Source organism: Lutjanus erythropterus, chromosome 1, assembly GCF_056507025.1.
Source record: "Lutjanus erythropterus isolate fLutEry1 chromosome 1, fLutEry1.hap2, whole genome shotgun sequence".
NCBI classification, from domain to species: Eukaryota; Metazoa; Chordata; class Actinopteri; order Lutjaniformes; family Lutjanidae; genus Lutjanus; species Lutjanus erythropterus.
Window position 1 is genome coordinate 23,057,850 of NC_139317.1, and position 19,363 is coordinate 23,077,212.

Genomic DNA, 19,363 nt, shown 5'->3' on the forward strand with positions numbered 1-19,363 from the left:
CTGGTGTAGTGGTTCCTAATCTTTCTGATTTCTCTCAGGGCCTCTGAGTTCACATCTTCTTCTGCAGACCATTAAAAGTCTATGAATGTGAGATTTGTTTTGTCTGGTAATTTAGGAATAATATGAAGTACAAATTCTGCAAAACATTAATGTGCGAGGTAGTTTATTGAGTCTGATGTTAGTTATTTTCCATAAACTATTCTCTACTCCACATTTCTGTAATGTAACACAAGTGAACCACTCTTCTAGTAAACAGGGTCCTGGATATAGCAAAGGTGGAAATTTTGCCTTTTTGTTTCTAACCATGTGAACAACTATCAAATAATCACCCTTGGGGAAAAAAGAACTCTATATATTTGGCTTTTGTTGGGACATTTTAATTCTCTTGCAGTTAAATTTCTGTAAACTTGCTGCTATCTGTATTAAACATATATACTTAAAATGTCACGCCTTGTGGTTTTATTTCATGTATTTTGTTGTAAGCTACTGCAGAATGAGGATACACATTGATTCAAAAATATATCTTCTTATCCAAAGGTGCCTACCTGACACAGCTGCATTTATTGACCCACTGATGTCTGCTGGTAGTTTTTCACACTGATTTAAATTTCAAATCATCTATCACATCTTCTACCAGCAAACAAAGGCCAAGTTAGGGGAAAATGTAGCCAATTAATTTCTTGTGTACAACAATTTATTTTTAATAGAGAATCTTAAAGGAAATATGCTCCTGAATCTGAATACATTATGAGAAAGCACAAATGATGCAGTGGAGACAAAGTTACTCATTATTATTTGGAAAAAGTCAGTTCACTGTTATGCTGTGATTAGTAGGACTATTTAGCTTTGAAACACAAATTTTAAACAGGAATAAGAAACTGATAGACACTGCAATGTTAGTAAGCAATTAAAGTAGATATGAGAAATAGTACATCAATTTAACCACATTGATTGCCCACCTGATGAATAATAGTACATCAGAGTGTCATTAAAATCTCTCTATCTCTCTACAGACAAATTTCTGTGGTGTCAAAACCTAATGGCCAAATATCTGTGAATCCTTTCACTGTAAGAATTAATGGTTCTTGGGTATGAATGGCGTTTTTAATGGCCCTACAACAGTGCCACCAAGAGGGCAAACATTAGGCTGGATGTTTCCCCTACTACAGTATGAAGGCATGTTGCTTTTCAGACAGTAGTGATTTGTAGCGTTTAGCAGTCACCGAAGACATTCTTGAACAGTCAGTTCTGCTGTTTCCCAGTTCAAGTCCTGAACACTTGATCAGTGTTGCCTGAGCTGCATATTGTTTGTCCATTTTGCAATCATATGTTTTTTTTTTTGTGGTACTAAAAGACGGCAGTAGTGAAATATTCTCCGCCTCTTTCCGGTGTGTTGATTTCCCACAGCTCCTCAAACGCACCACTAAGTTCTCGCGTTTTGGCGGTGCGTGCGCGTCAGTTGATCTTTCTGAGTGCAGCATCTGCAACATGGCCGACGTGACAGCGGCGGACGGAGAGAAACTCAGCAAAAAGTGAGCTTATTTTTTTTTTCTTCCATCGCATTTTAACCAGTTTCGGCAACTTTGCGCGATGTTACATTCCTCCAATAGTCTGTTGTCTCAGCAGTTTTGCCCTAAAATGTTGCACTCCGGCAGTAGATGTTAGCGAAGTGAGGCGTCCATATGGAGACGGACAAACCACAAGTCTACACATCCCAGCATTCAGCTCGTTTGTGTCTCTGGTAGTTGTAGTGCTGATAATGAGCTGAAGCCAAACGGGATAGTGCGTTTTACTAATCAGTAAAACTACAAGCCCCAAAATCCTTTCGAAAAATGTCCTCCAAATTGGTCGTGTAATCGTGTGTTTTCTTTCTCTTACATCAGGGAGTAGTTTTAACGTGTGGTACATTTAATTTTGGCATGTTTTTGTAGCAGAGCGATGTGTTGTTTTAGGGGCATAAAATCGTGCGACACGCCCGTCTTGCAAACCAAAAGTAAAAGTGAAAATACGTTGCTCGGATTTAAAAAAAAGAAAATACTCTGCTAGTTTACCGTTGTACTTCATTTATTTTTGTCTTTAACCCTAGTGACTGGATTTGTGCTCAGGCAAGGCTCATGGTGCAGACTAGTATATTTCTAGTAACCCATCAGTGTTTAATTTTGTCTGGTGGGCTAAGGACAGTCTTCGCTGTATACGCATGCTGTACATTGTCTTTCTATATATGTTTATTTTCTCAGGTGTGTTCGCTGGCTGTGGTAGCTCAACATGCTGTGTCTGGTCAGGGCAGCCAGGCATCAGCTGTGCCAAGCCTTTGGGGTCAGGGGACAGTGGTTAAAATGTGCACCCCCATGTACAGCTGCAGTCCCAGCTCACATTTACAGCAACCGTTGGAAAGGTGACAAAAGGTTGGTGGCTTTTCCATTCCAGTGAGAAAAACAACCAACCTTTTGTTATCAAAGGAAATGTGGTCTCCTTCCTCTTTCCACAAGATGTGTTGTTGTTTTAGGGGCATAAAATCGTCAAAACGAAACTGAAATAATGTTAATTGCATTGTCCTACATGTTGACTTTCATTTCTTATCAGTAACGTTAAATAAATAGGATGTCTCTGTGACACACCCGTCTTGCAAATGTGGTCTCCTTCCTCTTTCCACAAGATTGTTGATCATATATCTCTGTTATTAGACTGTGTTGTGGCCTTGTTTTATTTTTCATTTCATACAGCAGAATGGAATAAAATGTCCAGTGACGTTGTGCAGGAAATCGTATATTTGTGTGCAGTTGTTAAGTTTTGTTGAACATCCACTAACTTTCAGTTCAAACTTAAATATCTATATATTTAAATATCTCTTTTTACCAGTGAGCTGAAGAGACGAATGAAAGCTGAGAAGAAGGCGGCTGAGAAGGAAGCCAAGGTCAAAGAGCAGGTGGAGCAAAAGACGGAATCCAATGACAAGGGAGCACAAAATGCCTGTGGATTGGATGAGGAGACGCTCGACCCAAATGTGATTTTTTTAAAAAACATTTTATGGTCATTCATACCTCACTTGTTAAGTATTATACCCTTGATATTTTCTTTTGCATAAATACACTCTTTGGTCTCCTTGCAACATAGCAATACTTCAAGATCCGCTCCCAGGCCATCCAGGAGCTGAAGGGCACAGCAGAGGACCCATACCCACACAAGTACCATGTAGACCTGTCGCTCACAGAGTTCATCGAGAAATACAATCATCTAGAGCCAGGAGACCAGCTGACTGATGTTGTCCTCAATGTGTCAGGTACAAGGAATATTTACGATCTTAAAACTGATGTATATTTTGTATGGAGAGTGTAATCCAGCCATGGATTCCTTGTTAAGCTTAATTAATGATTGACAGGCCGTGTCCACGCCAAGAGGGCGTCTGGCGCCAAACTGATTTTCTACGACCTGCGAGGTGAAGGGGTTAAGTTGCAAGTCATGGCGAACTCAAGGTACGGGATGATTTTCCACATTTCCAAGACAAATGTGGTAATTGATGTAACCTGCTTGCATTATGTAACGTGTGTATTATGAAATGTTATGTAGTCTGTATCAGTGCACATCCAACAATTTGTTTTTCTCCATGTGCACCTTAAAAATATATCAAGTTCAATTCTGTACATCATCATTTACTCTGTCAGGAACTACAAGTCAGAGGAGGATTTCGTGGCTATCAACAACAAACTGCGCCGTGGCGATATCATTGGTGTCCGTGGTAACCCAGGGAAGACCAAGAAAGGGGAGCTGAGCATCATTCCCATCGAGATGACCCTTCTATCACCATGTTTGCATATGCTGCCCCACCTTCACTTTGGCCTCAAAGATAAGGTAATGCCTATTACGATTAGACATTAATTAAGTGAGAGATACCCTGCATTTAGAAAGTGAAAGTTGACAATGCAGAGGAGAAGCAATACTTCTTATGTTTTGTTATTGCTGGTCATTTAAGGAAGTGCAAAGGTTTTCTTAAGCATTTGGAGTGTGAAAGACATACATTTGAAATGGCGCTCTTGGTGAAACTAAGATTTACTACATGGTAGTAACAGTAAAACATTATATAGCTTGCTTGTTACTTGATATAACATCAGTATCAGGGACTGATATTGATGTATGGCCTTCACCAGGAATTGAGACTGCTTTCCACCTGATTTCTACAATGCTGTGTGTTTGCCATGTGTTTTCCATTTACAGAGAAATGAAAGAATGACTTGAGAGCTGACTTGTGCTCCTCACTTTTACTCTGTAATTATGTGTGATATAAAGGAAAGGTGTTTGCAATTGCTGTGTTACAATACAGCTGGGGTGAGGAATTGTACAAGCCACTTGCCTGATAGTGTAAAAGTAAACCACCATGTTACAACCAGCCAGTTGTAAGTGGTAAAGTTACTTATTTAACACAAGCCTGGGAAACAGACAAACAATAAAAAAGAGGAAAGTGAACTTACAAAGGAGAAAGGGCCTGCAGGTGCTGTTCAACACAACTAAAGAAATATAACAGCAAGAGGGCTCACAAAAGGAGGAGGTAATCAGCACCTAAAGGTAACAAATAAAAATGAATGTAAAACAACCCTGTCTGACTACCTTACCTGAATAAAAACATAAATACAAAAGGAGACAGCACCCCTATTACCTAGTGTGTGTAATACAAACTTCAAATCGTACGTGGTGTGTGACACTTTCATCAGTTTTTAAATCTAATGCCTGGCTCAGTCCTTTTAACAACAGCAGAGTGCCTCGTGCTACACAGAACGCATTACTCTAATTGGCGTACACAAATAACCACATCAAGAGGCACTATTGGCGAATGATACCTTCTCATCATCAACAGGTCAGCACATGGCTAAAACAGAAGCGTAGAGCTGCAAGACATAGAAGAAAACAATTTAAAACACACTGTCTCAGTATGCTCTCTTCCTGTTGAATAAAGTGTTTAATTTTTTCCATATTCCATTTGTGCAGTCTTTACTGTTGCAGCAGTGTTTTTAGTTTTGTTTTCCTCACTGAACACATGATGGCAGATAATGACTTGCTGCTACTGAAAGAGGACTGAGCGTAGTGACTTATTTATATATTCATGCACATTTCGCCTTTAAACAGTTTTTATTTTACCTCAACCTAGCCATGTAGTTTTCCTTTATTGTTACCTCTTATAGTATGTCTGTACCTCAGCACCCTTGTAAATCAGTGTGGTTTCAGAGGATTTTAATTAAGAAATGATGATGATGATGATGATGATATCAACTGTCCTGCAGTGTCACAAAGGTTGAAAACTTCAAAAGTTCTCAGTGTAAAGGTGATGTTAATTGATTGTCATTACAGCAACAGTTACCATTGTTGAAGCATTTGTTCTCACCAATGCACAACCTTTGTCTCACAGGAAACACGGTTCCGCCAGCGCTACTTGGATCTGATCCTCAATGACTACGTAAGGCAGAAGTTTATAACTCGCGCCAAAATCATCACATACCTGCGAAACTTCCTGGACCAGTTGGGATTTTTAGAGGTAAGAATTGTTGACTATGGTTTGTTTAAACAAATTTGTATTTAGTTATAGTTTGACAAACAAAAAAGGGGGGGGTTTATACAAGAACGCTCTTTAACAGCTTGTACATTTGTTCCACATTTGAGACAGTTGAAATAAGTTGATGTAAACTTGTTTTGCTGAATCATGTTTGTTATTTACTTCAGATTGAGACACCAATGATGAACATTATTCCTGGTGGAGCAGTGGCCCGTCCATTTGTCACTTATCACAATGAGCTGGATATGAACTTATACATGAGGATCGCCCCTGAGCTCTACCACAAGGTGAGACACTTTCAAGAGGCATACTTCTCAGTAATCACACACCTCCAGGGGAAATATTGTACTAAATATGTTGTAGCAGTTTGATGTCGTTCCATTTCTCAAATGTCAAAGTAATCCCTCTCTACATCTTTCCCACAGATGCTTGTGGTTGGTGGACTAGACAGAGTTTATGAAGTTGGTCGTCAGTTCAGGAACGAAGGCATTGATCTCACTCATAATCCAGAGTTCACCACATGTGAATTCTACATGGCCTATGCAGATTACAGTGACTTGATGGAGATCACAGAGAAGCTGCTCTCAGGCAAGTGAAAACACGTAATCAGCCATATGGTTGGCTCAAGTTTCACACACTTATTCACCTGTCAAGGATTTGACTGTCCAACTGTCAGAAGACACATTTTTACATCAACGAAACTCTTAAGTGATGGTTTATTTTTGTACTGTGTCCCAATGATGAAAAAAAAAAAAATTTCCGTAGTTATGAGAGGATATTAATAAAAAGACAAACATCTCAGGTGTGACACTCATCTTAATGTACCGTTAATATTTTGAGTGAGGCATGTTGGGTCTTGAATTTCCAAGAGCACAAGATTGGCCAGTTGGTGGTGCTGTTTAAAAGTAATTAAGTAAAACTTTGAAAGGCCAGTTGAAACTTGAAAGCTTGATAAAGAGCCTCACATTCAGTGTAACTTCAGATTTCTTAAAAATATTATTTTTAAATTGTCGTGCATTTTACATTTTTGGTATTTCAGTTAAATTCAGTCAGAAAAGTAAACTCTAAAAAAGATAAAATTATGTCCCATTTTAATGCTGTTAATTGTGTGTATCACAATGCAATAAGAAGCTGACTTTGTGTCTGTAAATGTTGTACACCAGTTTTCTGGTTGTAGAAGGGATAACAGTTCTCCAACTAAAATGCCAGCAACATTTGCTGAGAACAGGCAGCTTCACAAAAGTGACAAGCTAGCTAAAAATAGTGAAAAGAAAGTTGACTAAGCCACCAGTATAGAAAAGAACTACAGTAATAAGCTAAAAGCTTTTATCAGTCTTGTTAAGAAGATCCCCTTTGTTGTTTATCTGTAGCAGAATTCCAGTTTGACAGCCCCACCCTGCAAACCGCCACACCTGAGTCATCCACCCCATGGCAAAAGATTTATTGCTGACACTAAAAAGTATACATCTTTTTATAATCCCATCCAATTCAACCCAAGCGATCGAAGCAGACAGCTGCCCACCCTCAGCTCAGTTCTGCTCAAAGCTTCTTCCTGTTAAAAATGAGTTTTCCCTCACCACTGTTGCCAAGTGCTCCCTCATTGTCGGTTATCTGTAAATTATATAAAAAAGTACAGTCCCTTTCAGGTGGTGTTCTTCTTTCACCCCTCAGCCTCGCTCTCTCATGGCAAAATACGTCCCTCCATCAGGAGGATAGGCAGACTTAACCCCTAACCGCAACCATGTCAAAACGAAAAAATGCTGCTTCTGTGTTGGAGCAGTTCATGACCTGAGGCTCAGGCAAGGCAAAGAAAGTCTCTATGGAAACCAAAATAGAGTTAATGTATGAAGCTGGAAGGGAGCCAGTAAAGAGCTGGTTGGCTGGTGACAATTAGAGACACTGATAACATGCAGAATTATTGCAATGCAACAAATGCAGTAATTACTTGCCAACTATTTTGATACTTGATTAATTCATTTTAAGAAAATTTGTTAAAATTCTCTAATTTCAGCTACTCAAATGAGATTTTTTTTCTGGTTTCTTTAGTCCTCTATGACAGTAAACTGAATATCTTTGGGTTGTCAATAAAACAGGACATTTTTAAAGACGTCAGCTCAGGCTTTGGGAAACAATGATCAACATTTTTTGATGATCATTTTCAGACATTTTATGGACCAAACAACTAATTGAATGATTGATCGATAATTAAAATAATCGTTAGTCGCAGCCCTGAACATGAAAATTTGTCTCCTTACGTCACTGGTTCCTCTTCTCTTTGCTTCAGGAATGGTGAAGCACATCACTGGAGGATATAAGGTGACTTATCACCCTGACGGTCCAGAGGGACAGGCCTATGAGATTGACTTCACTCCACCATTCAGAAGAGTGAGCATGACACACGACTTGGAGAAGATCATGGGAGTCAAATTCCCTCCGACTGACAGCTACGACAGTGATGGTACAGTTTCTTTCTTTTTTTTTTTTTTTAAGATGTTTTCAACCCTTTTGTCTTGATTTAAACAAACGATTGCCTCTGACATTCTCTTTCTCCATCTCACTGTTTCTTTCACAAATTTAGGACTAATTTGTCTGTAATGATCAGTCACTTCTGATTTCTCTGTTACACTTTTCCTCTTCAGAGACCCGTAAATTCTTTGACGACCTGTGCACACAGAAAGGAGTTGAATGTCCTCCACCGAGAACCACTGCCCGTCTTCTTGACAAGGTGCTTAATCGATGAACATCATCATCTGCTGTGCATTTTATTGCTTTTTCTCCTTTTTTTTCCCACATTGAGGTCGTTACTAATGACGTTTCTCCCGCCACAGTTGGTTGGAGATTTCCTTGAGGTCACCTGTATCAACCCCACATTCATCTGTGATCACCCTCAAATCATGAGTCCTTTAGCTAAATGGTGAGAAACGTCTTGTTTCAGCCTCTTATTCATGATCTAAAAATGCAGTGCTCAGGGTCCATACTCACATGTCCTTAATTGCTACAGGCACAGATCACTGAAAGGCCTAACGGAGCGTTTCGAGCTCTTTGTGATGAAGAAGGAAATCTGCAACGCTTACACTGAGTTGAACGATCCGATCAGACAGAGGGAGCTTTTTGAGCAGCAAGCCAAGGTGAGCATACAAACCTGAACATTGTCCCATTACCTGAGGGTTCAGGCTCCTTTCTGTTGCAGTGTGAGTGTGTATATTAGTTCATGTTTATAATTTGAGTTGGATGTTTTTCAGGCCAAAGCCGAGGGTGACGATGAAGCCATGTTCATTGATGAGACCTTCTGCACTGCACTGGAATACGGACTCCCACCAACTGCCGGCTGGGGAATGGGCATCGACCGTCTCACCATGTTCCTCACTGACTCCAACAACATCAAGGTAACGCTGTTGTATGCGTCATAATGCAGTACTCAATAATATTATTGGTGCAGTGAGTCCTTGTACTCAAATGACAATATAGGTTGATCTTAACTGTCATCCAAAACAACCAGTGTGAGTGTTTTCTGATCACATTTCCCAGGTGATGAACGTGGAGTTTTAGACCTTCAGGAGCGCTGTGGAGATTTTCTTTGAGTACACGGTCATGAGGACTCACATGCATGCAGGGATGGGAATTGATAGATTTTATTTATAGCGGTTCCATTATCGATTCTGCTTATTGATCCAATTCTTTATCAATTCCTGTATTTATTCCTGATCAATTTTATGTGTGGGGGGAAAAAAGTAGGTGTTTCCACCCTTACTTGAAATTATTATTTTACCAGCATTACAACTAGTCCCGTTGTCTTTCTTCATAAAATGAAGCCACACTTTGAACAGTTTTTTTTCCCACCATAACTCCTCCTTGGTGCAAGTTTCCTGCAACATAGATTGGGGTTGAAACTCACTGATTCAAAATAACAGTTTAATATTTTCTTTAGGAATACGATGTCAAGAAATTAGAAACTAGAAAGTTGTAGTTTTAAAAGGAAACTAATTATAGTAAAATAAGACTTAAAACAGGCTTCTTTCTGATCACGTAGTATGTGTGACCACATGACACTTTACCTCAGTGCATTGTTCTCTCTAGACCTTTAGACTGAAATACAACAGAAGAACAAATCATTAAAAAGATAGAAAGAACAGTAAGTTGTAGTGATAACATGGTCAAGATAGTGAATTCCTTGGACTGTGTGCACATGAGCTGCCAACATGTGTCAGGGAGGATAAGGTCTCCGTTTTCTAATGTTCAAGCCGTGAGAGAAGACCCCCCTCATTTGTCACTTTTTGTTCCTTCACAGGAGGTGTTGCTGTTCCCCGCCATGAAGCCTGACGACAACAAGACACCAGCGCCCACAGAGGGCACCTCCGTCTAATGCCATGACCTCCGATTCTCCTGCTGTCAGATCTTGTAGGAGTCCGTACAGAGCCTTTACCTCACTGTGGTCATCAGTGGAGTCTGCGGGTTTTGTGTTATATCAATGTTGGTCTCCATTTGATTCTTGCTGTCATTAAGGGAAATCATCTTGTCTCAGTTCATTGGCAAACATGATGAATGCTTCTGTTTTTGCTTCTTGTTTTTTGCTTTTGTATTTCTTACACTTTTGCGATCACATTTGCTGTGTCCTTGTTTGAGTAAAAGGAGACATTTTAATCCTTGTTGTCATCCAGACACTGAATGGATGGTATTTGATCAGGAAGTCATATGTGATCTGCTGTTGTGTGCATACCTGAAGGAAATACTTTTGAATATACTCTGAGATACTTCAAGGGGTGCTTGATTCTTTCTACCAAATACACAGATTAGATACTTCATATAATAAGAAAGGTCAAGCACCTCATCTCTTTTCACCAGGTCTGCTTTTATTCTTTGTCTGAGATTTTTCAAGATGGACTCCACAAATTCCTCTGCCAAGAAGTTTAAACATAGGTATGTCTGAATAAAATGCATATGAATCTATATTGTTCTTTGTCTTGTGATTTTCGTGGGACAAAATTCGACTTGTGTTGACTGATTTAACCACAATGATGAGAGAGACATGAACAGGTTTGGTATTTTGCCTTTACTGAATATGATTTTAGGTTTATGGTGATTTTGAGGGTTAATTACTAAAATAAATAACTTCCCTTTCCTGTAAATGATTAAAAACATGAAGTCAAGATCTTATGATACTATATTGTTGGGAAGGAAATTATTTTTGACTCAACTTAGGCACTTCAAATTAAACAGCTTGCATGAAAATACTTAGAAAATCACAAAATAATGTACAATCTGTCTTATTAACTGATTTTTTTTTTTCAATGAAAATGCTAAAGTTAAATTAAAGACTTCACTTCTTGTTAATCATGTATTCTTTCACACCTTTTATTTTGTAATGGATTAAAAGAACATATTGTTCTGGAAGCTGCACTGTCGCAGTGCAACAAGAAAAGGTCTTTCCCAGCCCGGCCCTCAAAGACAAATCTGAACACTGCATTATGATTCAAGTGAAATGATCATCAATAATAATAAAACAGTCTGAAAGCGACACTTTAAATAAGTGCAATCCAACCCCTGTGCAATACAACCTTTTTATTGCCCTCTCTATTTATTGGTTTGTATATTTGTATATATTTGTACACAATATTTCATTTTATTCTTATATATTTTATTTTTATAAATGCACTTTTTTTTTTTTATTATTGTCTATTTTATGATTAATCACCTGTCTTTTATTATTTCGTCATTTCCTGGTTTGCTTTTGTTTTTGTTTTTTGTAATAGAGCAAGTTTTTCACATGAATCTTGAACGTCTGTAATTTTTTTGCATATGAACTTTCAGAGGTCACACATACTTGAACTCACCCTCCTCCCACACGCTCACCCGCCCTCCCGGCGCGATCCCGCGGGTGACAGTGGGATGGTGCGCGCTCCCGCGGTCAAGTGTAATGTGTGCTGGTTTAAAGAGTCGACACACACACGGAGTGAAGATGGCGATGAGAGCGGCGCTGCGGTGCCTCTCTGCAAACTTTTCCCCCAGACTGCCTCAGCTCCCGTCAGCGACCCGGCTGCTGTGGAGGAGCGGCTCTCCGCGGACGCTGAGCACCACCTCGGCCCTGTCCTCAGGTAACAAATAAATAAGAAATAAGACAGAGACGAGCTGTAATCTTGCAGAGTATATGCGGACCGCTCACACATTCCTGTCTGTGTGCAATGGGCCACTTTGTGTCACTTTCCCACAGCGGGGCAGAGGAATGCGACAGGGAGGGCAGCTCAAAGTTTGTTTTTAACTTGGAGGTGGCTGAAAAAGTGCGAAAACTTTAGGAAATAGGTAGTCACATGATTGAAGAATACAAGAAGGGGTTATTTTTTTCCCTGTTCCTTACCGTTGGAAGGCAGTTAAACCACGAGCTCTAAATTGTGATGCTAATTAATCACCGTAAACAACTAATTACCGCGTGCCCCGTGCACCAAGGAGTAGCTTATTACTCAAAAGTCAGCCGTCAGTCTGGCAGTGTGCCACACATGGCTGTGGAGTGAAGAAACTCATGTGCACATGTGGTCTAAAATCTCAGCAATTGAATTATTTCCTCCTGGTTGTTGCTTTCATTCAGTATTCTTCCTAACAGTAGTGTTAAGGCCTTTGTAAAGGCTCTTTCCCACTTTTATAATTAGATAAACATTTCTCCTGTATATGGCTTATAACAAATATCATATGTTCAGGTCATTACATATCATACAATATATCGAGATGTGCATTTTCTCTAAAATAACATTGGCCTACTCAAAATTCTCAAATAGTGTAATATATTTATTTATAGAATATGATGCATTCAGGGTTCAGCTTAAATGTTCTTTTTCACCTGCCCCGTTAGACAGGTGGGTCAGAAATCTACTCTCCTTAGTGGTGGTTAACAAATATCAACTGAGGCTAACGTCAGTTGTTATGTATAATCTGGGTTTGCGATGTCTATAAAATGTCAGAAAGTGGTGAAAAATGTCCATCCCACTTTTTGAAAGTCCAAGGTGACATCTTTAAAAAGTCTAAAACCCAAACATACTCAGTTTAATATGATAGATAACCAAGAAAAGTGGGGAATTTCCATATTTGGGGCACTTAAAACAGCGGTTTCTACCATTTCTGCATGAAAAAATACTTAAATAATAAATCAGTTGTTAAAAGAGTTGCCAGATTTACTTGCCTGACATGGCAATTTACTTACCACAGGCAAACAGGCAGTCCATATTGCTGAGCCCTGTGCGTTGCTCTGGATTAAACCACATATCACAATATTTTTTATCAAATACCTTAATATTGCATCAGTACTATAGGGATGACAAATGGTGGTTTCATAAAACACAATGAGGTTCTTAATAAGTAATCATCAGTAATGTGCATATAATGAGTGTACTGTAAGGCAGCCTTTAAAACCAGGAAAATACAGTCAGGATATATAACTATATAAAAAATCTGAGACAATATCCATATCGATATCTCATATCATAATGCAATATAATATCAATATATTGCCCAGTTCTACTCTGCAGCCCTTTTTTAACAGCAGGAATATTCAGCTCTCAGGACTGACTCTGCTCTCTCCGGCCATGCATCAGCATCTCCCACAGTTCACAATCTGGTTCAAACCTGTCTTTTTCTGCATGGTCAGATGCCAACACTGGAAATTGTTGAGGCATTGCGACTTTTCCCTCAGGCACTATAAAGATGACAGCATGAGCTCAGAATCAAAAGGCTGTAATTCTTGGTTTTTTTAATCGTAGATCTGACTCGACCGGATACTGCGTGACCACGAGTCTCTACTTGCGCCTTTTTCTGTCAAAGCACTGATTGTCAGAATCCAAAACTGCACCTATGGAAAACTCACGATTAAGACCAGTAAACTATAGATATTTTATTTCTAAGAGCATGGTGTTGCATAACAGTCTGTCCACTGTTCAGCTTTGGTCCATAGTACAGTAAGGTGTTCTTTGGACATCCGTGTTCTTTGACACTAGTGGACTTCCCTCTATATATTAAAGGGATAGTTTGTATTTTATGAAGTGGGGTTGTATGAGGTACTTATCATTAGTCAGTGTATTACCGACAATATGCCAGCATGCCCCCAGTTTGGGGAAGCAGCAGGAGTACCAGTGTACTGCTGTGGACAGGGTCAGCAGCAAGACAGTTTTAAGTCACTTAAAAAATCATTATCAGTTTAAGTGTATGCTATAATTAGATTAATTTAACAGCTTCATCTTGCTACCAGGCAACCTTTTCTGATGCAAGACCACCATTTTATGGAAGCCAAATATAGCTCTCTACAAACCAACCAGACTTGATTGGCAAGAAACAGTCATTTTACCTCACAGAACATGGGAGTTGCTGGTCTACAGCTGCCCCAGTTTGTTAGGACTGGACTTTTGTCTTTTAAAGGGTTAGATTGGATTCACCAAAGTCACACAATACAACAAACAATCTAACTGATGTCATGCAGTTAAAATACACAGTATTTTGCTGCTGACCCCAAAAACTTTGGGCCTGCCAACAGCCATCTACTGTATTCACTGACTATAGATTAGTACCTCATAAGTACCTCACTTCAAAAAAATCCAAACTATCCCTTTAAACAAGGCTCATACACTGCACCAAAGTTTATTTTTAACATGTACTGATTCATTTGTTCCAAGCTAACTCATTCCCTTGTTCTCTCTGCAGCCCTAAAGTTCACAGATAAACATGAGTGGGTGCGAGTGGAAGGTGGAATTGGCACAGTTGGTATCAGCAATTATGCTCAGGTAGGTTGTTGGGTCTTACTAATCATTGATTTATGACGCACTGTGCAGAGGTTTACTGGTGTAAAAGTAAAAATAGTGATATGCTAATATCTGCATTGTGCAGTTACTGCACTTCGTCCTCACTGTTTTATGACTATTGTTAAAGATAATTGGTTACTGCCAAAGTGCAGCGATGTGCAGAAAATCTCAAGGACAGACACTTGCTTACCGCTAGAGGTTAAAACCTTTGAATGATGACCGGCGTCTTTTGTTTTTGACTCTAATTCATACTTTATACGTAGAGTTGTTGTTTTCATAAATTGAGCAGCGATGTAGTCAATGAAGTTAAAGTTCAAATCACTTTATCTCTGCCTGTAAGATTGTAGTTTAATGTGATGCAACATGATAATATGAAAATATGGAGGAAAAACTCCACCTACTGCCTTTGATCCTGGTCATTTCTAAATGACACTGTTTATTTAATAGATACTGTGAAAATGATTTACCATCTAGTTTGGGGCAAGACCTTTGAATCTCTGCCCATGTCCCCAGCAGTCTTACTGTCTCACATAATCTGAATGTCAGGTTGACAAATTTTCACACACGTCCTCTTCGTGGTGTTTTTACTGTGTCTGGTTGTGGCTGAATGTCAACTTTGAGCAAACCTCTGACTATGACAGAAATAATGCACTAAATATAGTGTGATTGAACAAATGAGCAAACTGCAAAGAAAGCAAAAATGGCCATAATTAAGACTGATCACCTGTTTATTTGCTTAATGGTATTTCTTTTATAGACTCCAGGTTACTAATAGTTTTCTGAGATTGTTCTAAAATTATAAATGCATACATTTAAAAATGAGTCAGAGTTCCTGTGGTTCTGTAAAATGCCATAAAATATGGTGAGCCTAAATGACTTTTTAGACTTTTGACAGTTTTAGACTTCAAGCAGGTGGCAGTACAACTAAGCGGCTATGATCCATGTTTCAGAAGGACACTTGATTTATGGGTGGAAGAAATGATGGCAAAGTGTTGCCACTCAAAGTGTGCAGATAGCTTACAAATTAGAGTGGAAGTCAAGGTTACAGGTGGTTTAGACCAGCAGCTAGAGCATGTGAAATGCAACAGTTTGACAGTGTTTGTGATTTGTACCTCAATGCTTGTGCTGCTCTCGGTGTTATGCAAGTTCACACTTAAAAACCGCTAGTTCAAAGTTCAGCTCACACAGATTAAAATGAATTAGTTCCTGTTCATAGTTCACATTTTTTAAATTTTGAACTAAGTTCACAGTCCGAAAAAATAACTAGTTTATATTAATTTATTGGTTTTTTTAATTTAATTTGAAATAGAACTTCCTGCTACCAGGGACACTGGCATACTGTATGCATAATAATGTCACACTAAGTGGAGTTGTATTTATCTTATCTGTAAATGTAAAACTACTTAGAACTCAATTCAAATGACTGTAGTAGTAGCCCAGTCTTATGCAAAAATAGAGAGATACTTTCACTTTGAAAGACGATGCCTCACTTTTACCACTAGAATTAGAACCACATACAAAACTTAAACAACATTAGACACTACAGCAGTAATCTGATAACTTTGAGATGTACTTTTATTTGACATACAGTAGAATATTTTTTCAGTGTTTACACTCTGGCTTCTGGCATGAAATTTAATATTACTGGCTTGTTGTTATTGGTGAAAATATATCAATTTTTATTAGTAATTAGTGCTCATATATGTGTTTCTCCCATCCAGATGTGACTTGTGTATTTCAAATAGTCTGTAAGCTATGAAAGAATATTAAAAAACAAGTTAGTTTCCCCCATCTTAAAATATTTAGTATCTTAAAATGATAACTTAGACACAGACATTTGGAGATGAGTGCATAAAGCAGATCTATCGGTCTGTTTCTCACTGTTAACAGACTCCAGTCCACAAGGAATTCATACACTTCACTGATACACCACAGAATTAAAGACAAACATGGCTACTTATGCTGCTTTATTTGCAAGCAACATCCATTTTTATGCATCTGGAGCACTGGGCCAAGCTTGATTCACTTTGTTCCAGTCTGTCAGTACGCTGTGCTGTGTCATTGGTTGTTGTGTTTTCTCGTAAGAATTCCTATCTCAAATATGCAGCTGGTTGCCTAGGTAGCCCACATTTTATAGGTCAGTAAGTTTAAGTAGAAGTGTGAATACATGAAGGAGTAGAAAGGGACCGGAGAGCGAGACAAATGTGTGGCTCTGGCTCTGTCTTAGGGCGAAGTAGCACAACCACACAATCAATTTGGTATATGAAGTGTTTCTTTTAATGCAAATGTTAGTTTAGTTGTTCATTTTAGTTGATGTGTAGTTTGGAAGCCCAACACGATGTGATAAACATGCATAGGTGAGTGTGAAGGCCATGTTCTATTAAATAATCTTAACATTTTAAAATAATCTGTTCATGCTTTTTGGAGGAAGAATTCCTCACGAAAATACATGAAAAGTATTTCAAATATCAGCGCAGTGTCTGTTATTGGGAGCCACTTCCTAAAATGAGGCATTTCATAAAATGTTCCCCTCGTATAAGGCAAATTTCAAGAATAAGTCTGCTGAAATATATTTTTCCTATTGTTAACTAATCCCAGGGAAAGACACTACCAACAGGTATTCACTGTGGGGTCAAACCCTGAAATATCTTATTCCTTTGTGTCTCGTGCTGTTGCACTGGACAACCTGTTCCTTCATTACCATGAACATGAGCACTGTTGTTTAGTTTAATCACACATATACTGTCTGGCTGCTGTGCAAATCTGTAACTGTCTGACCCTGAAAGCAGCCCCCAGCAAATGCACCATTTACTCCAGTTTGAATTATATTTGCTAAACACTACAGTGCCCAGCTGTTTTAAATTTTATTAGTTATTTAAAAAAAAAAAAAAAGTAAATATTTGTGACCCCCATTTATAAATATTGACATATTTCGTAGAAACAAAAAGGCTTGGAAAATCACAAATTCAACGACTATGCATAAGGAAAAAAAAGTTATTGCTTGGTTTCCTTGACATTTTGACTTTATTCATAAAAAATTGCAACATGAAGAAAAATAATCTTCCTCCTCTGATGTATTTTTTTCTTAAGCCTGGCACTAAAACTGAATGTTTGACTTTATTCTTGACATTTCAACTTTATTCTGTGCATTTCGACTTTATTCTCGAAATGCAAAAAAAAAAAAAAAAAAGAAAAAAGAAAAAATCCTTTCACCTCTCATATTCTTTTTTTCCTAAATTGAATATCAAGAGACAGTTACATTTAAGACATTATCGCTTTTACTCACTCACAAAATAATACTTAATGCAGGTTATAATTCATGCCATCTGTTCTGTCATTTTAGGAGGCATTAGGTGATGTGGTTTACTGTGGACTGCCTGAAGTTGGCCAAAGACTTGAACAAATGGGTAAGAGTCTGTGCATACACTGCACATTTTATTAAGTAATTGAATCATGTGGTTTGATATCTGTCACCTCTCTCTCTCTCTCTGTGTGTATTGTAGAGGAGTTTGGTGCCTTGGAAAGTGTAAAGGCTGCCAGTGAGCTCTACTCACCACTGACAGGGGAAGTGACTGAAATCAACACAGAGCTGGCAGAGAACCCCGGACTTGTGAATAAATCCTGCTATGAAGAGGGTAAGCGTCTTGCAATCGCTGTTGTCCTTTTCCAGTTTCCACATGTCGTGCCCATTCCTGTGAATTTCCCACAGTAGGTTTGCTGCCAAGGTACATAACAAGCTGCCTAACCTGGTAAAATGACTTTTCAGGTTGGCTAATCAAGATGACAATTGAGAAGCCTGAAGAGGTCGACGGCCTGATGGATCAGCCTGCGTATGATAAATTTATTAAATCACTTGATGAATAAATGGATGAACTTCACTGTGCTGTTTTTATAATGTAACTGCAATCAAAGACTAGTAGGCAGGGTTACTAACATCTTGTGTCACACTCTTCCTTATCTGTGGTATTTATTTTGATACTGGAATTGTGCTATCAAAATAATTTTAAATGGTCAGTAACAGCTTAGACGTAGATGGTAAGGATTTGTTTAGCAACTAGGCAACCCAAAGGGCTCATAGTCTCTGGATCTGTCCGTATTATTGGGTCTTTATCTGGTGCTTTGCTCCATTTTTAAATGTGCACAGATGTGGTAAAAGACTGTGAAGTGATTGTAAGTGCTGTGTCACATTCATTTAATAAAAAATGGTCCCTATGTTTGAATTGACAGCCTTTTTTGTCCTTTTTTAAATTTGGTAACAGCCTTAAAATGGAATTAAAAATCTTTTTCTCATGTTTTTTGCCAAAACAGACAATTTATGATGTGTTGTACACATTTTCGTGTCATGTTGCTGTGCATGTGCTTACAGAGCATGCTGCTTCTTTTGGCTTATTATAGTTCCACACACCTTGACCTTTGCCCTCAGGTGAAGATAGGCAGAGATTGCAGAAGCTAGTTGATCAATGATTAATGAAACCGGTTTTGGAATCAGGGACTGAACAGAAAACTGCACTCTCAGGCTCATAATGAAAAATAAGATCTGTTTCTGCCTAAATTGACCAAATGAAATCTTGTCAAACAGGAGGTCAAAGTCATTGACAATAAAAAATACTTTCTCCTCTTCTTCACTCTATCACACGGCATTGATTCCTATTAAATCATTTGTTAATTTGCATCCAAATGGCCTTACAGTAACTTCCTCTTAGAATCAAAGTGTGTTGACCTATTAATGCAGTCTGATGAGTAGAAGGCAACATTTACACTGTCTTGGTCTCTTGGTCTCTGGTGCAGGGAATCAAAGCCCCCAAAAATCAATTTCAACAAATAAGTCAGATTCTGCACACACTTATCACCTCTGCATTGATTTATTTAAAAAAAAAATGCTGATGTCTTGGCCACAAGGATCCCTCTCTGGACTTATCAATCATGTAGTAACAGTGCACATTTTTAATAAATCAAGGAAATTAACTTTTAATTTGTGTGGTCTCCAATTTAAAAACTGCCTATTTCTCCACGCTAATACCTTTTAATGCTTTCTCTCTCTCTC

The 19,363-nt window shown here is 38.5% G+C and overlaps 2 protein-coding genes across 3 annotated transcripts; both read left to right on the top strand.

Moving 5' to 3' along the window:
- The first annotated feature begins 1,374 nt into the window (after window positions 1-1,374).
- kars1 (lysyl-tRNA synthetase 1) lies at window positions 1,375-10,489 on the top strand. Of its 2 annotated transcripts, XM_084717283.1 has the most exons (15): window positions 1,405-1,532; window positions 2,238-2,405; window positions 2,860-3,004; window positions 3,115-3,280; window positions 3,380-3,473; window positions 3,663-3,849; window positions 5,399-5,524; window positions 5,710-5,829; window positions 5,968-6,130; window positions 7,827-8,000; window positions 8,182-8,267; window positions 8,371-8,456; window positions 8,544-8,670; window positions 8,785-8,928; window positions 9,831-10,489. In XM_084717283.1, the coding sequence occupies exons 2-15, from the start codon at window positions 2,266-2,268 to the stop codon at window positions 9,903-9,905; spliced, it is 1,833 nt and encodes a 610-aa protein (XP_084573409.1). In that variant the 5' UTR covers window positions 1,405-1,532; window positions 2,238-2,265; the 3' UTR covers window positions 9,906-10,489. The 2 variants fall into 2 exon arrangements, with proteins under 2 accessions (XP_084573420.1, XP_084573409.1); XM_084717294.1 differs by lacking the exon at window positions 2,238-2,405 and having other exon boundaries at window positions 1,375-1,532.
- Window positions 10,490-11,456: 967 nt separating this feature from the next.
- On the top strand, window positions 11,457-18,539 carry gcshb (glycine cleavage system protein H (aminomethyl carrier), b). Its single transcript, XM_084717305.1, has 5 exons — window positions 11,457-11,634; window positions 14,222-14,301; window positions 17,663-17,726; window positions 17,823-17,954; window positions 18,086-18,539. Exons 1-5 carry the CDS (start codon window positions 11,457-11,459, stop codon window positions 18,181-18,183), a joined length of 552 nt encoding a protein of 183 aa, XP_084573431.1. The 3' UTR covers window positions 18,184-18,539.
- The last annotated feature ends 824 nt before the right edge of the window (window positions 18,540-19,363 follow it).

What these genes read in the sequence shown, in the direction of transcription:
- kars1 (XM_084717283.1), top strand. Translation starts at nt 2,266, where the DNA reads ATGCTGTGTCTGGTCAGGGCAGCCAGGCATCAGCTGTGCCAAGCCTTT. An exon ending in AGGAGACGCTCGACCCAAAT is followed by an intron (nt 3,005 to 3,114) that starts GTGATTTTTTTA and finishes CTTGCAACATAG; the next exon opens with CAATACTTCAAGATCCGCTC. An exon ending in ACTTTGGCCTCAAAGATAAG is followed by an intron (nt 3,850 to 5,398) that starts GTAATGCCTATT and finishes TTTGTCTCACAG; the next exon opens with GAAACACGGTTCCGCCAGCG.
- gcshb (XM_084717305.1), top strand. Translation starts at nt 11,457, where the DNA reads ATGTGTGCTGGTTTAAAGAGTCGACACACACACGGAGTGAAGATGGCG. An exon ending in CCAAAGACTTGAACAAATGG is followed by an intron (nt 17,727 to 17,822) that starts GTAAGAGTCTGT and finishes TGTGTATTGTAG; the next exon opens with AGGAGTTTGGTGCCTTGGAA. An exon ending in TAAATCCTGCTATGAAGAGG is followed by an intron (nt 17,955 to 18,085) that starts GTAAGCGTCTTG and finishes ATGACTTTTCAG; the next exon opens with GTTGGCTAATCAAGATGACA.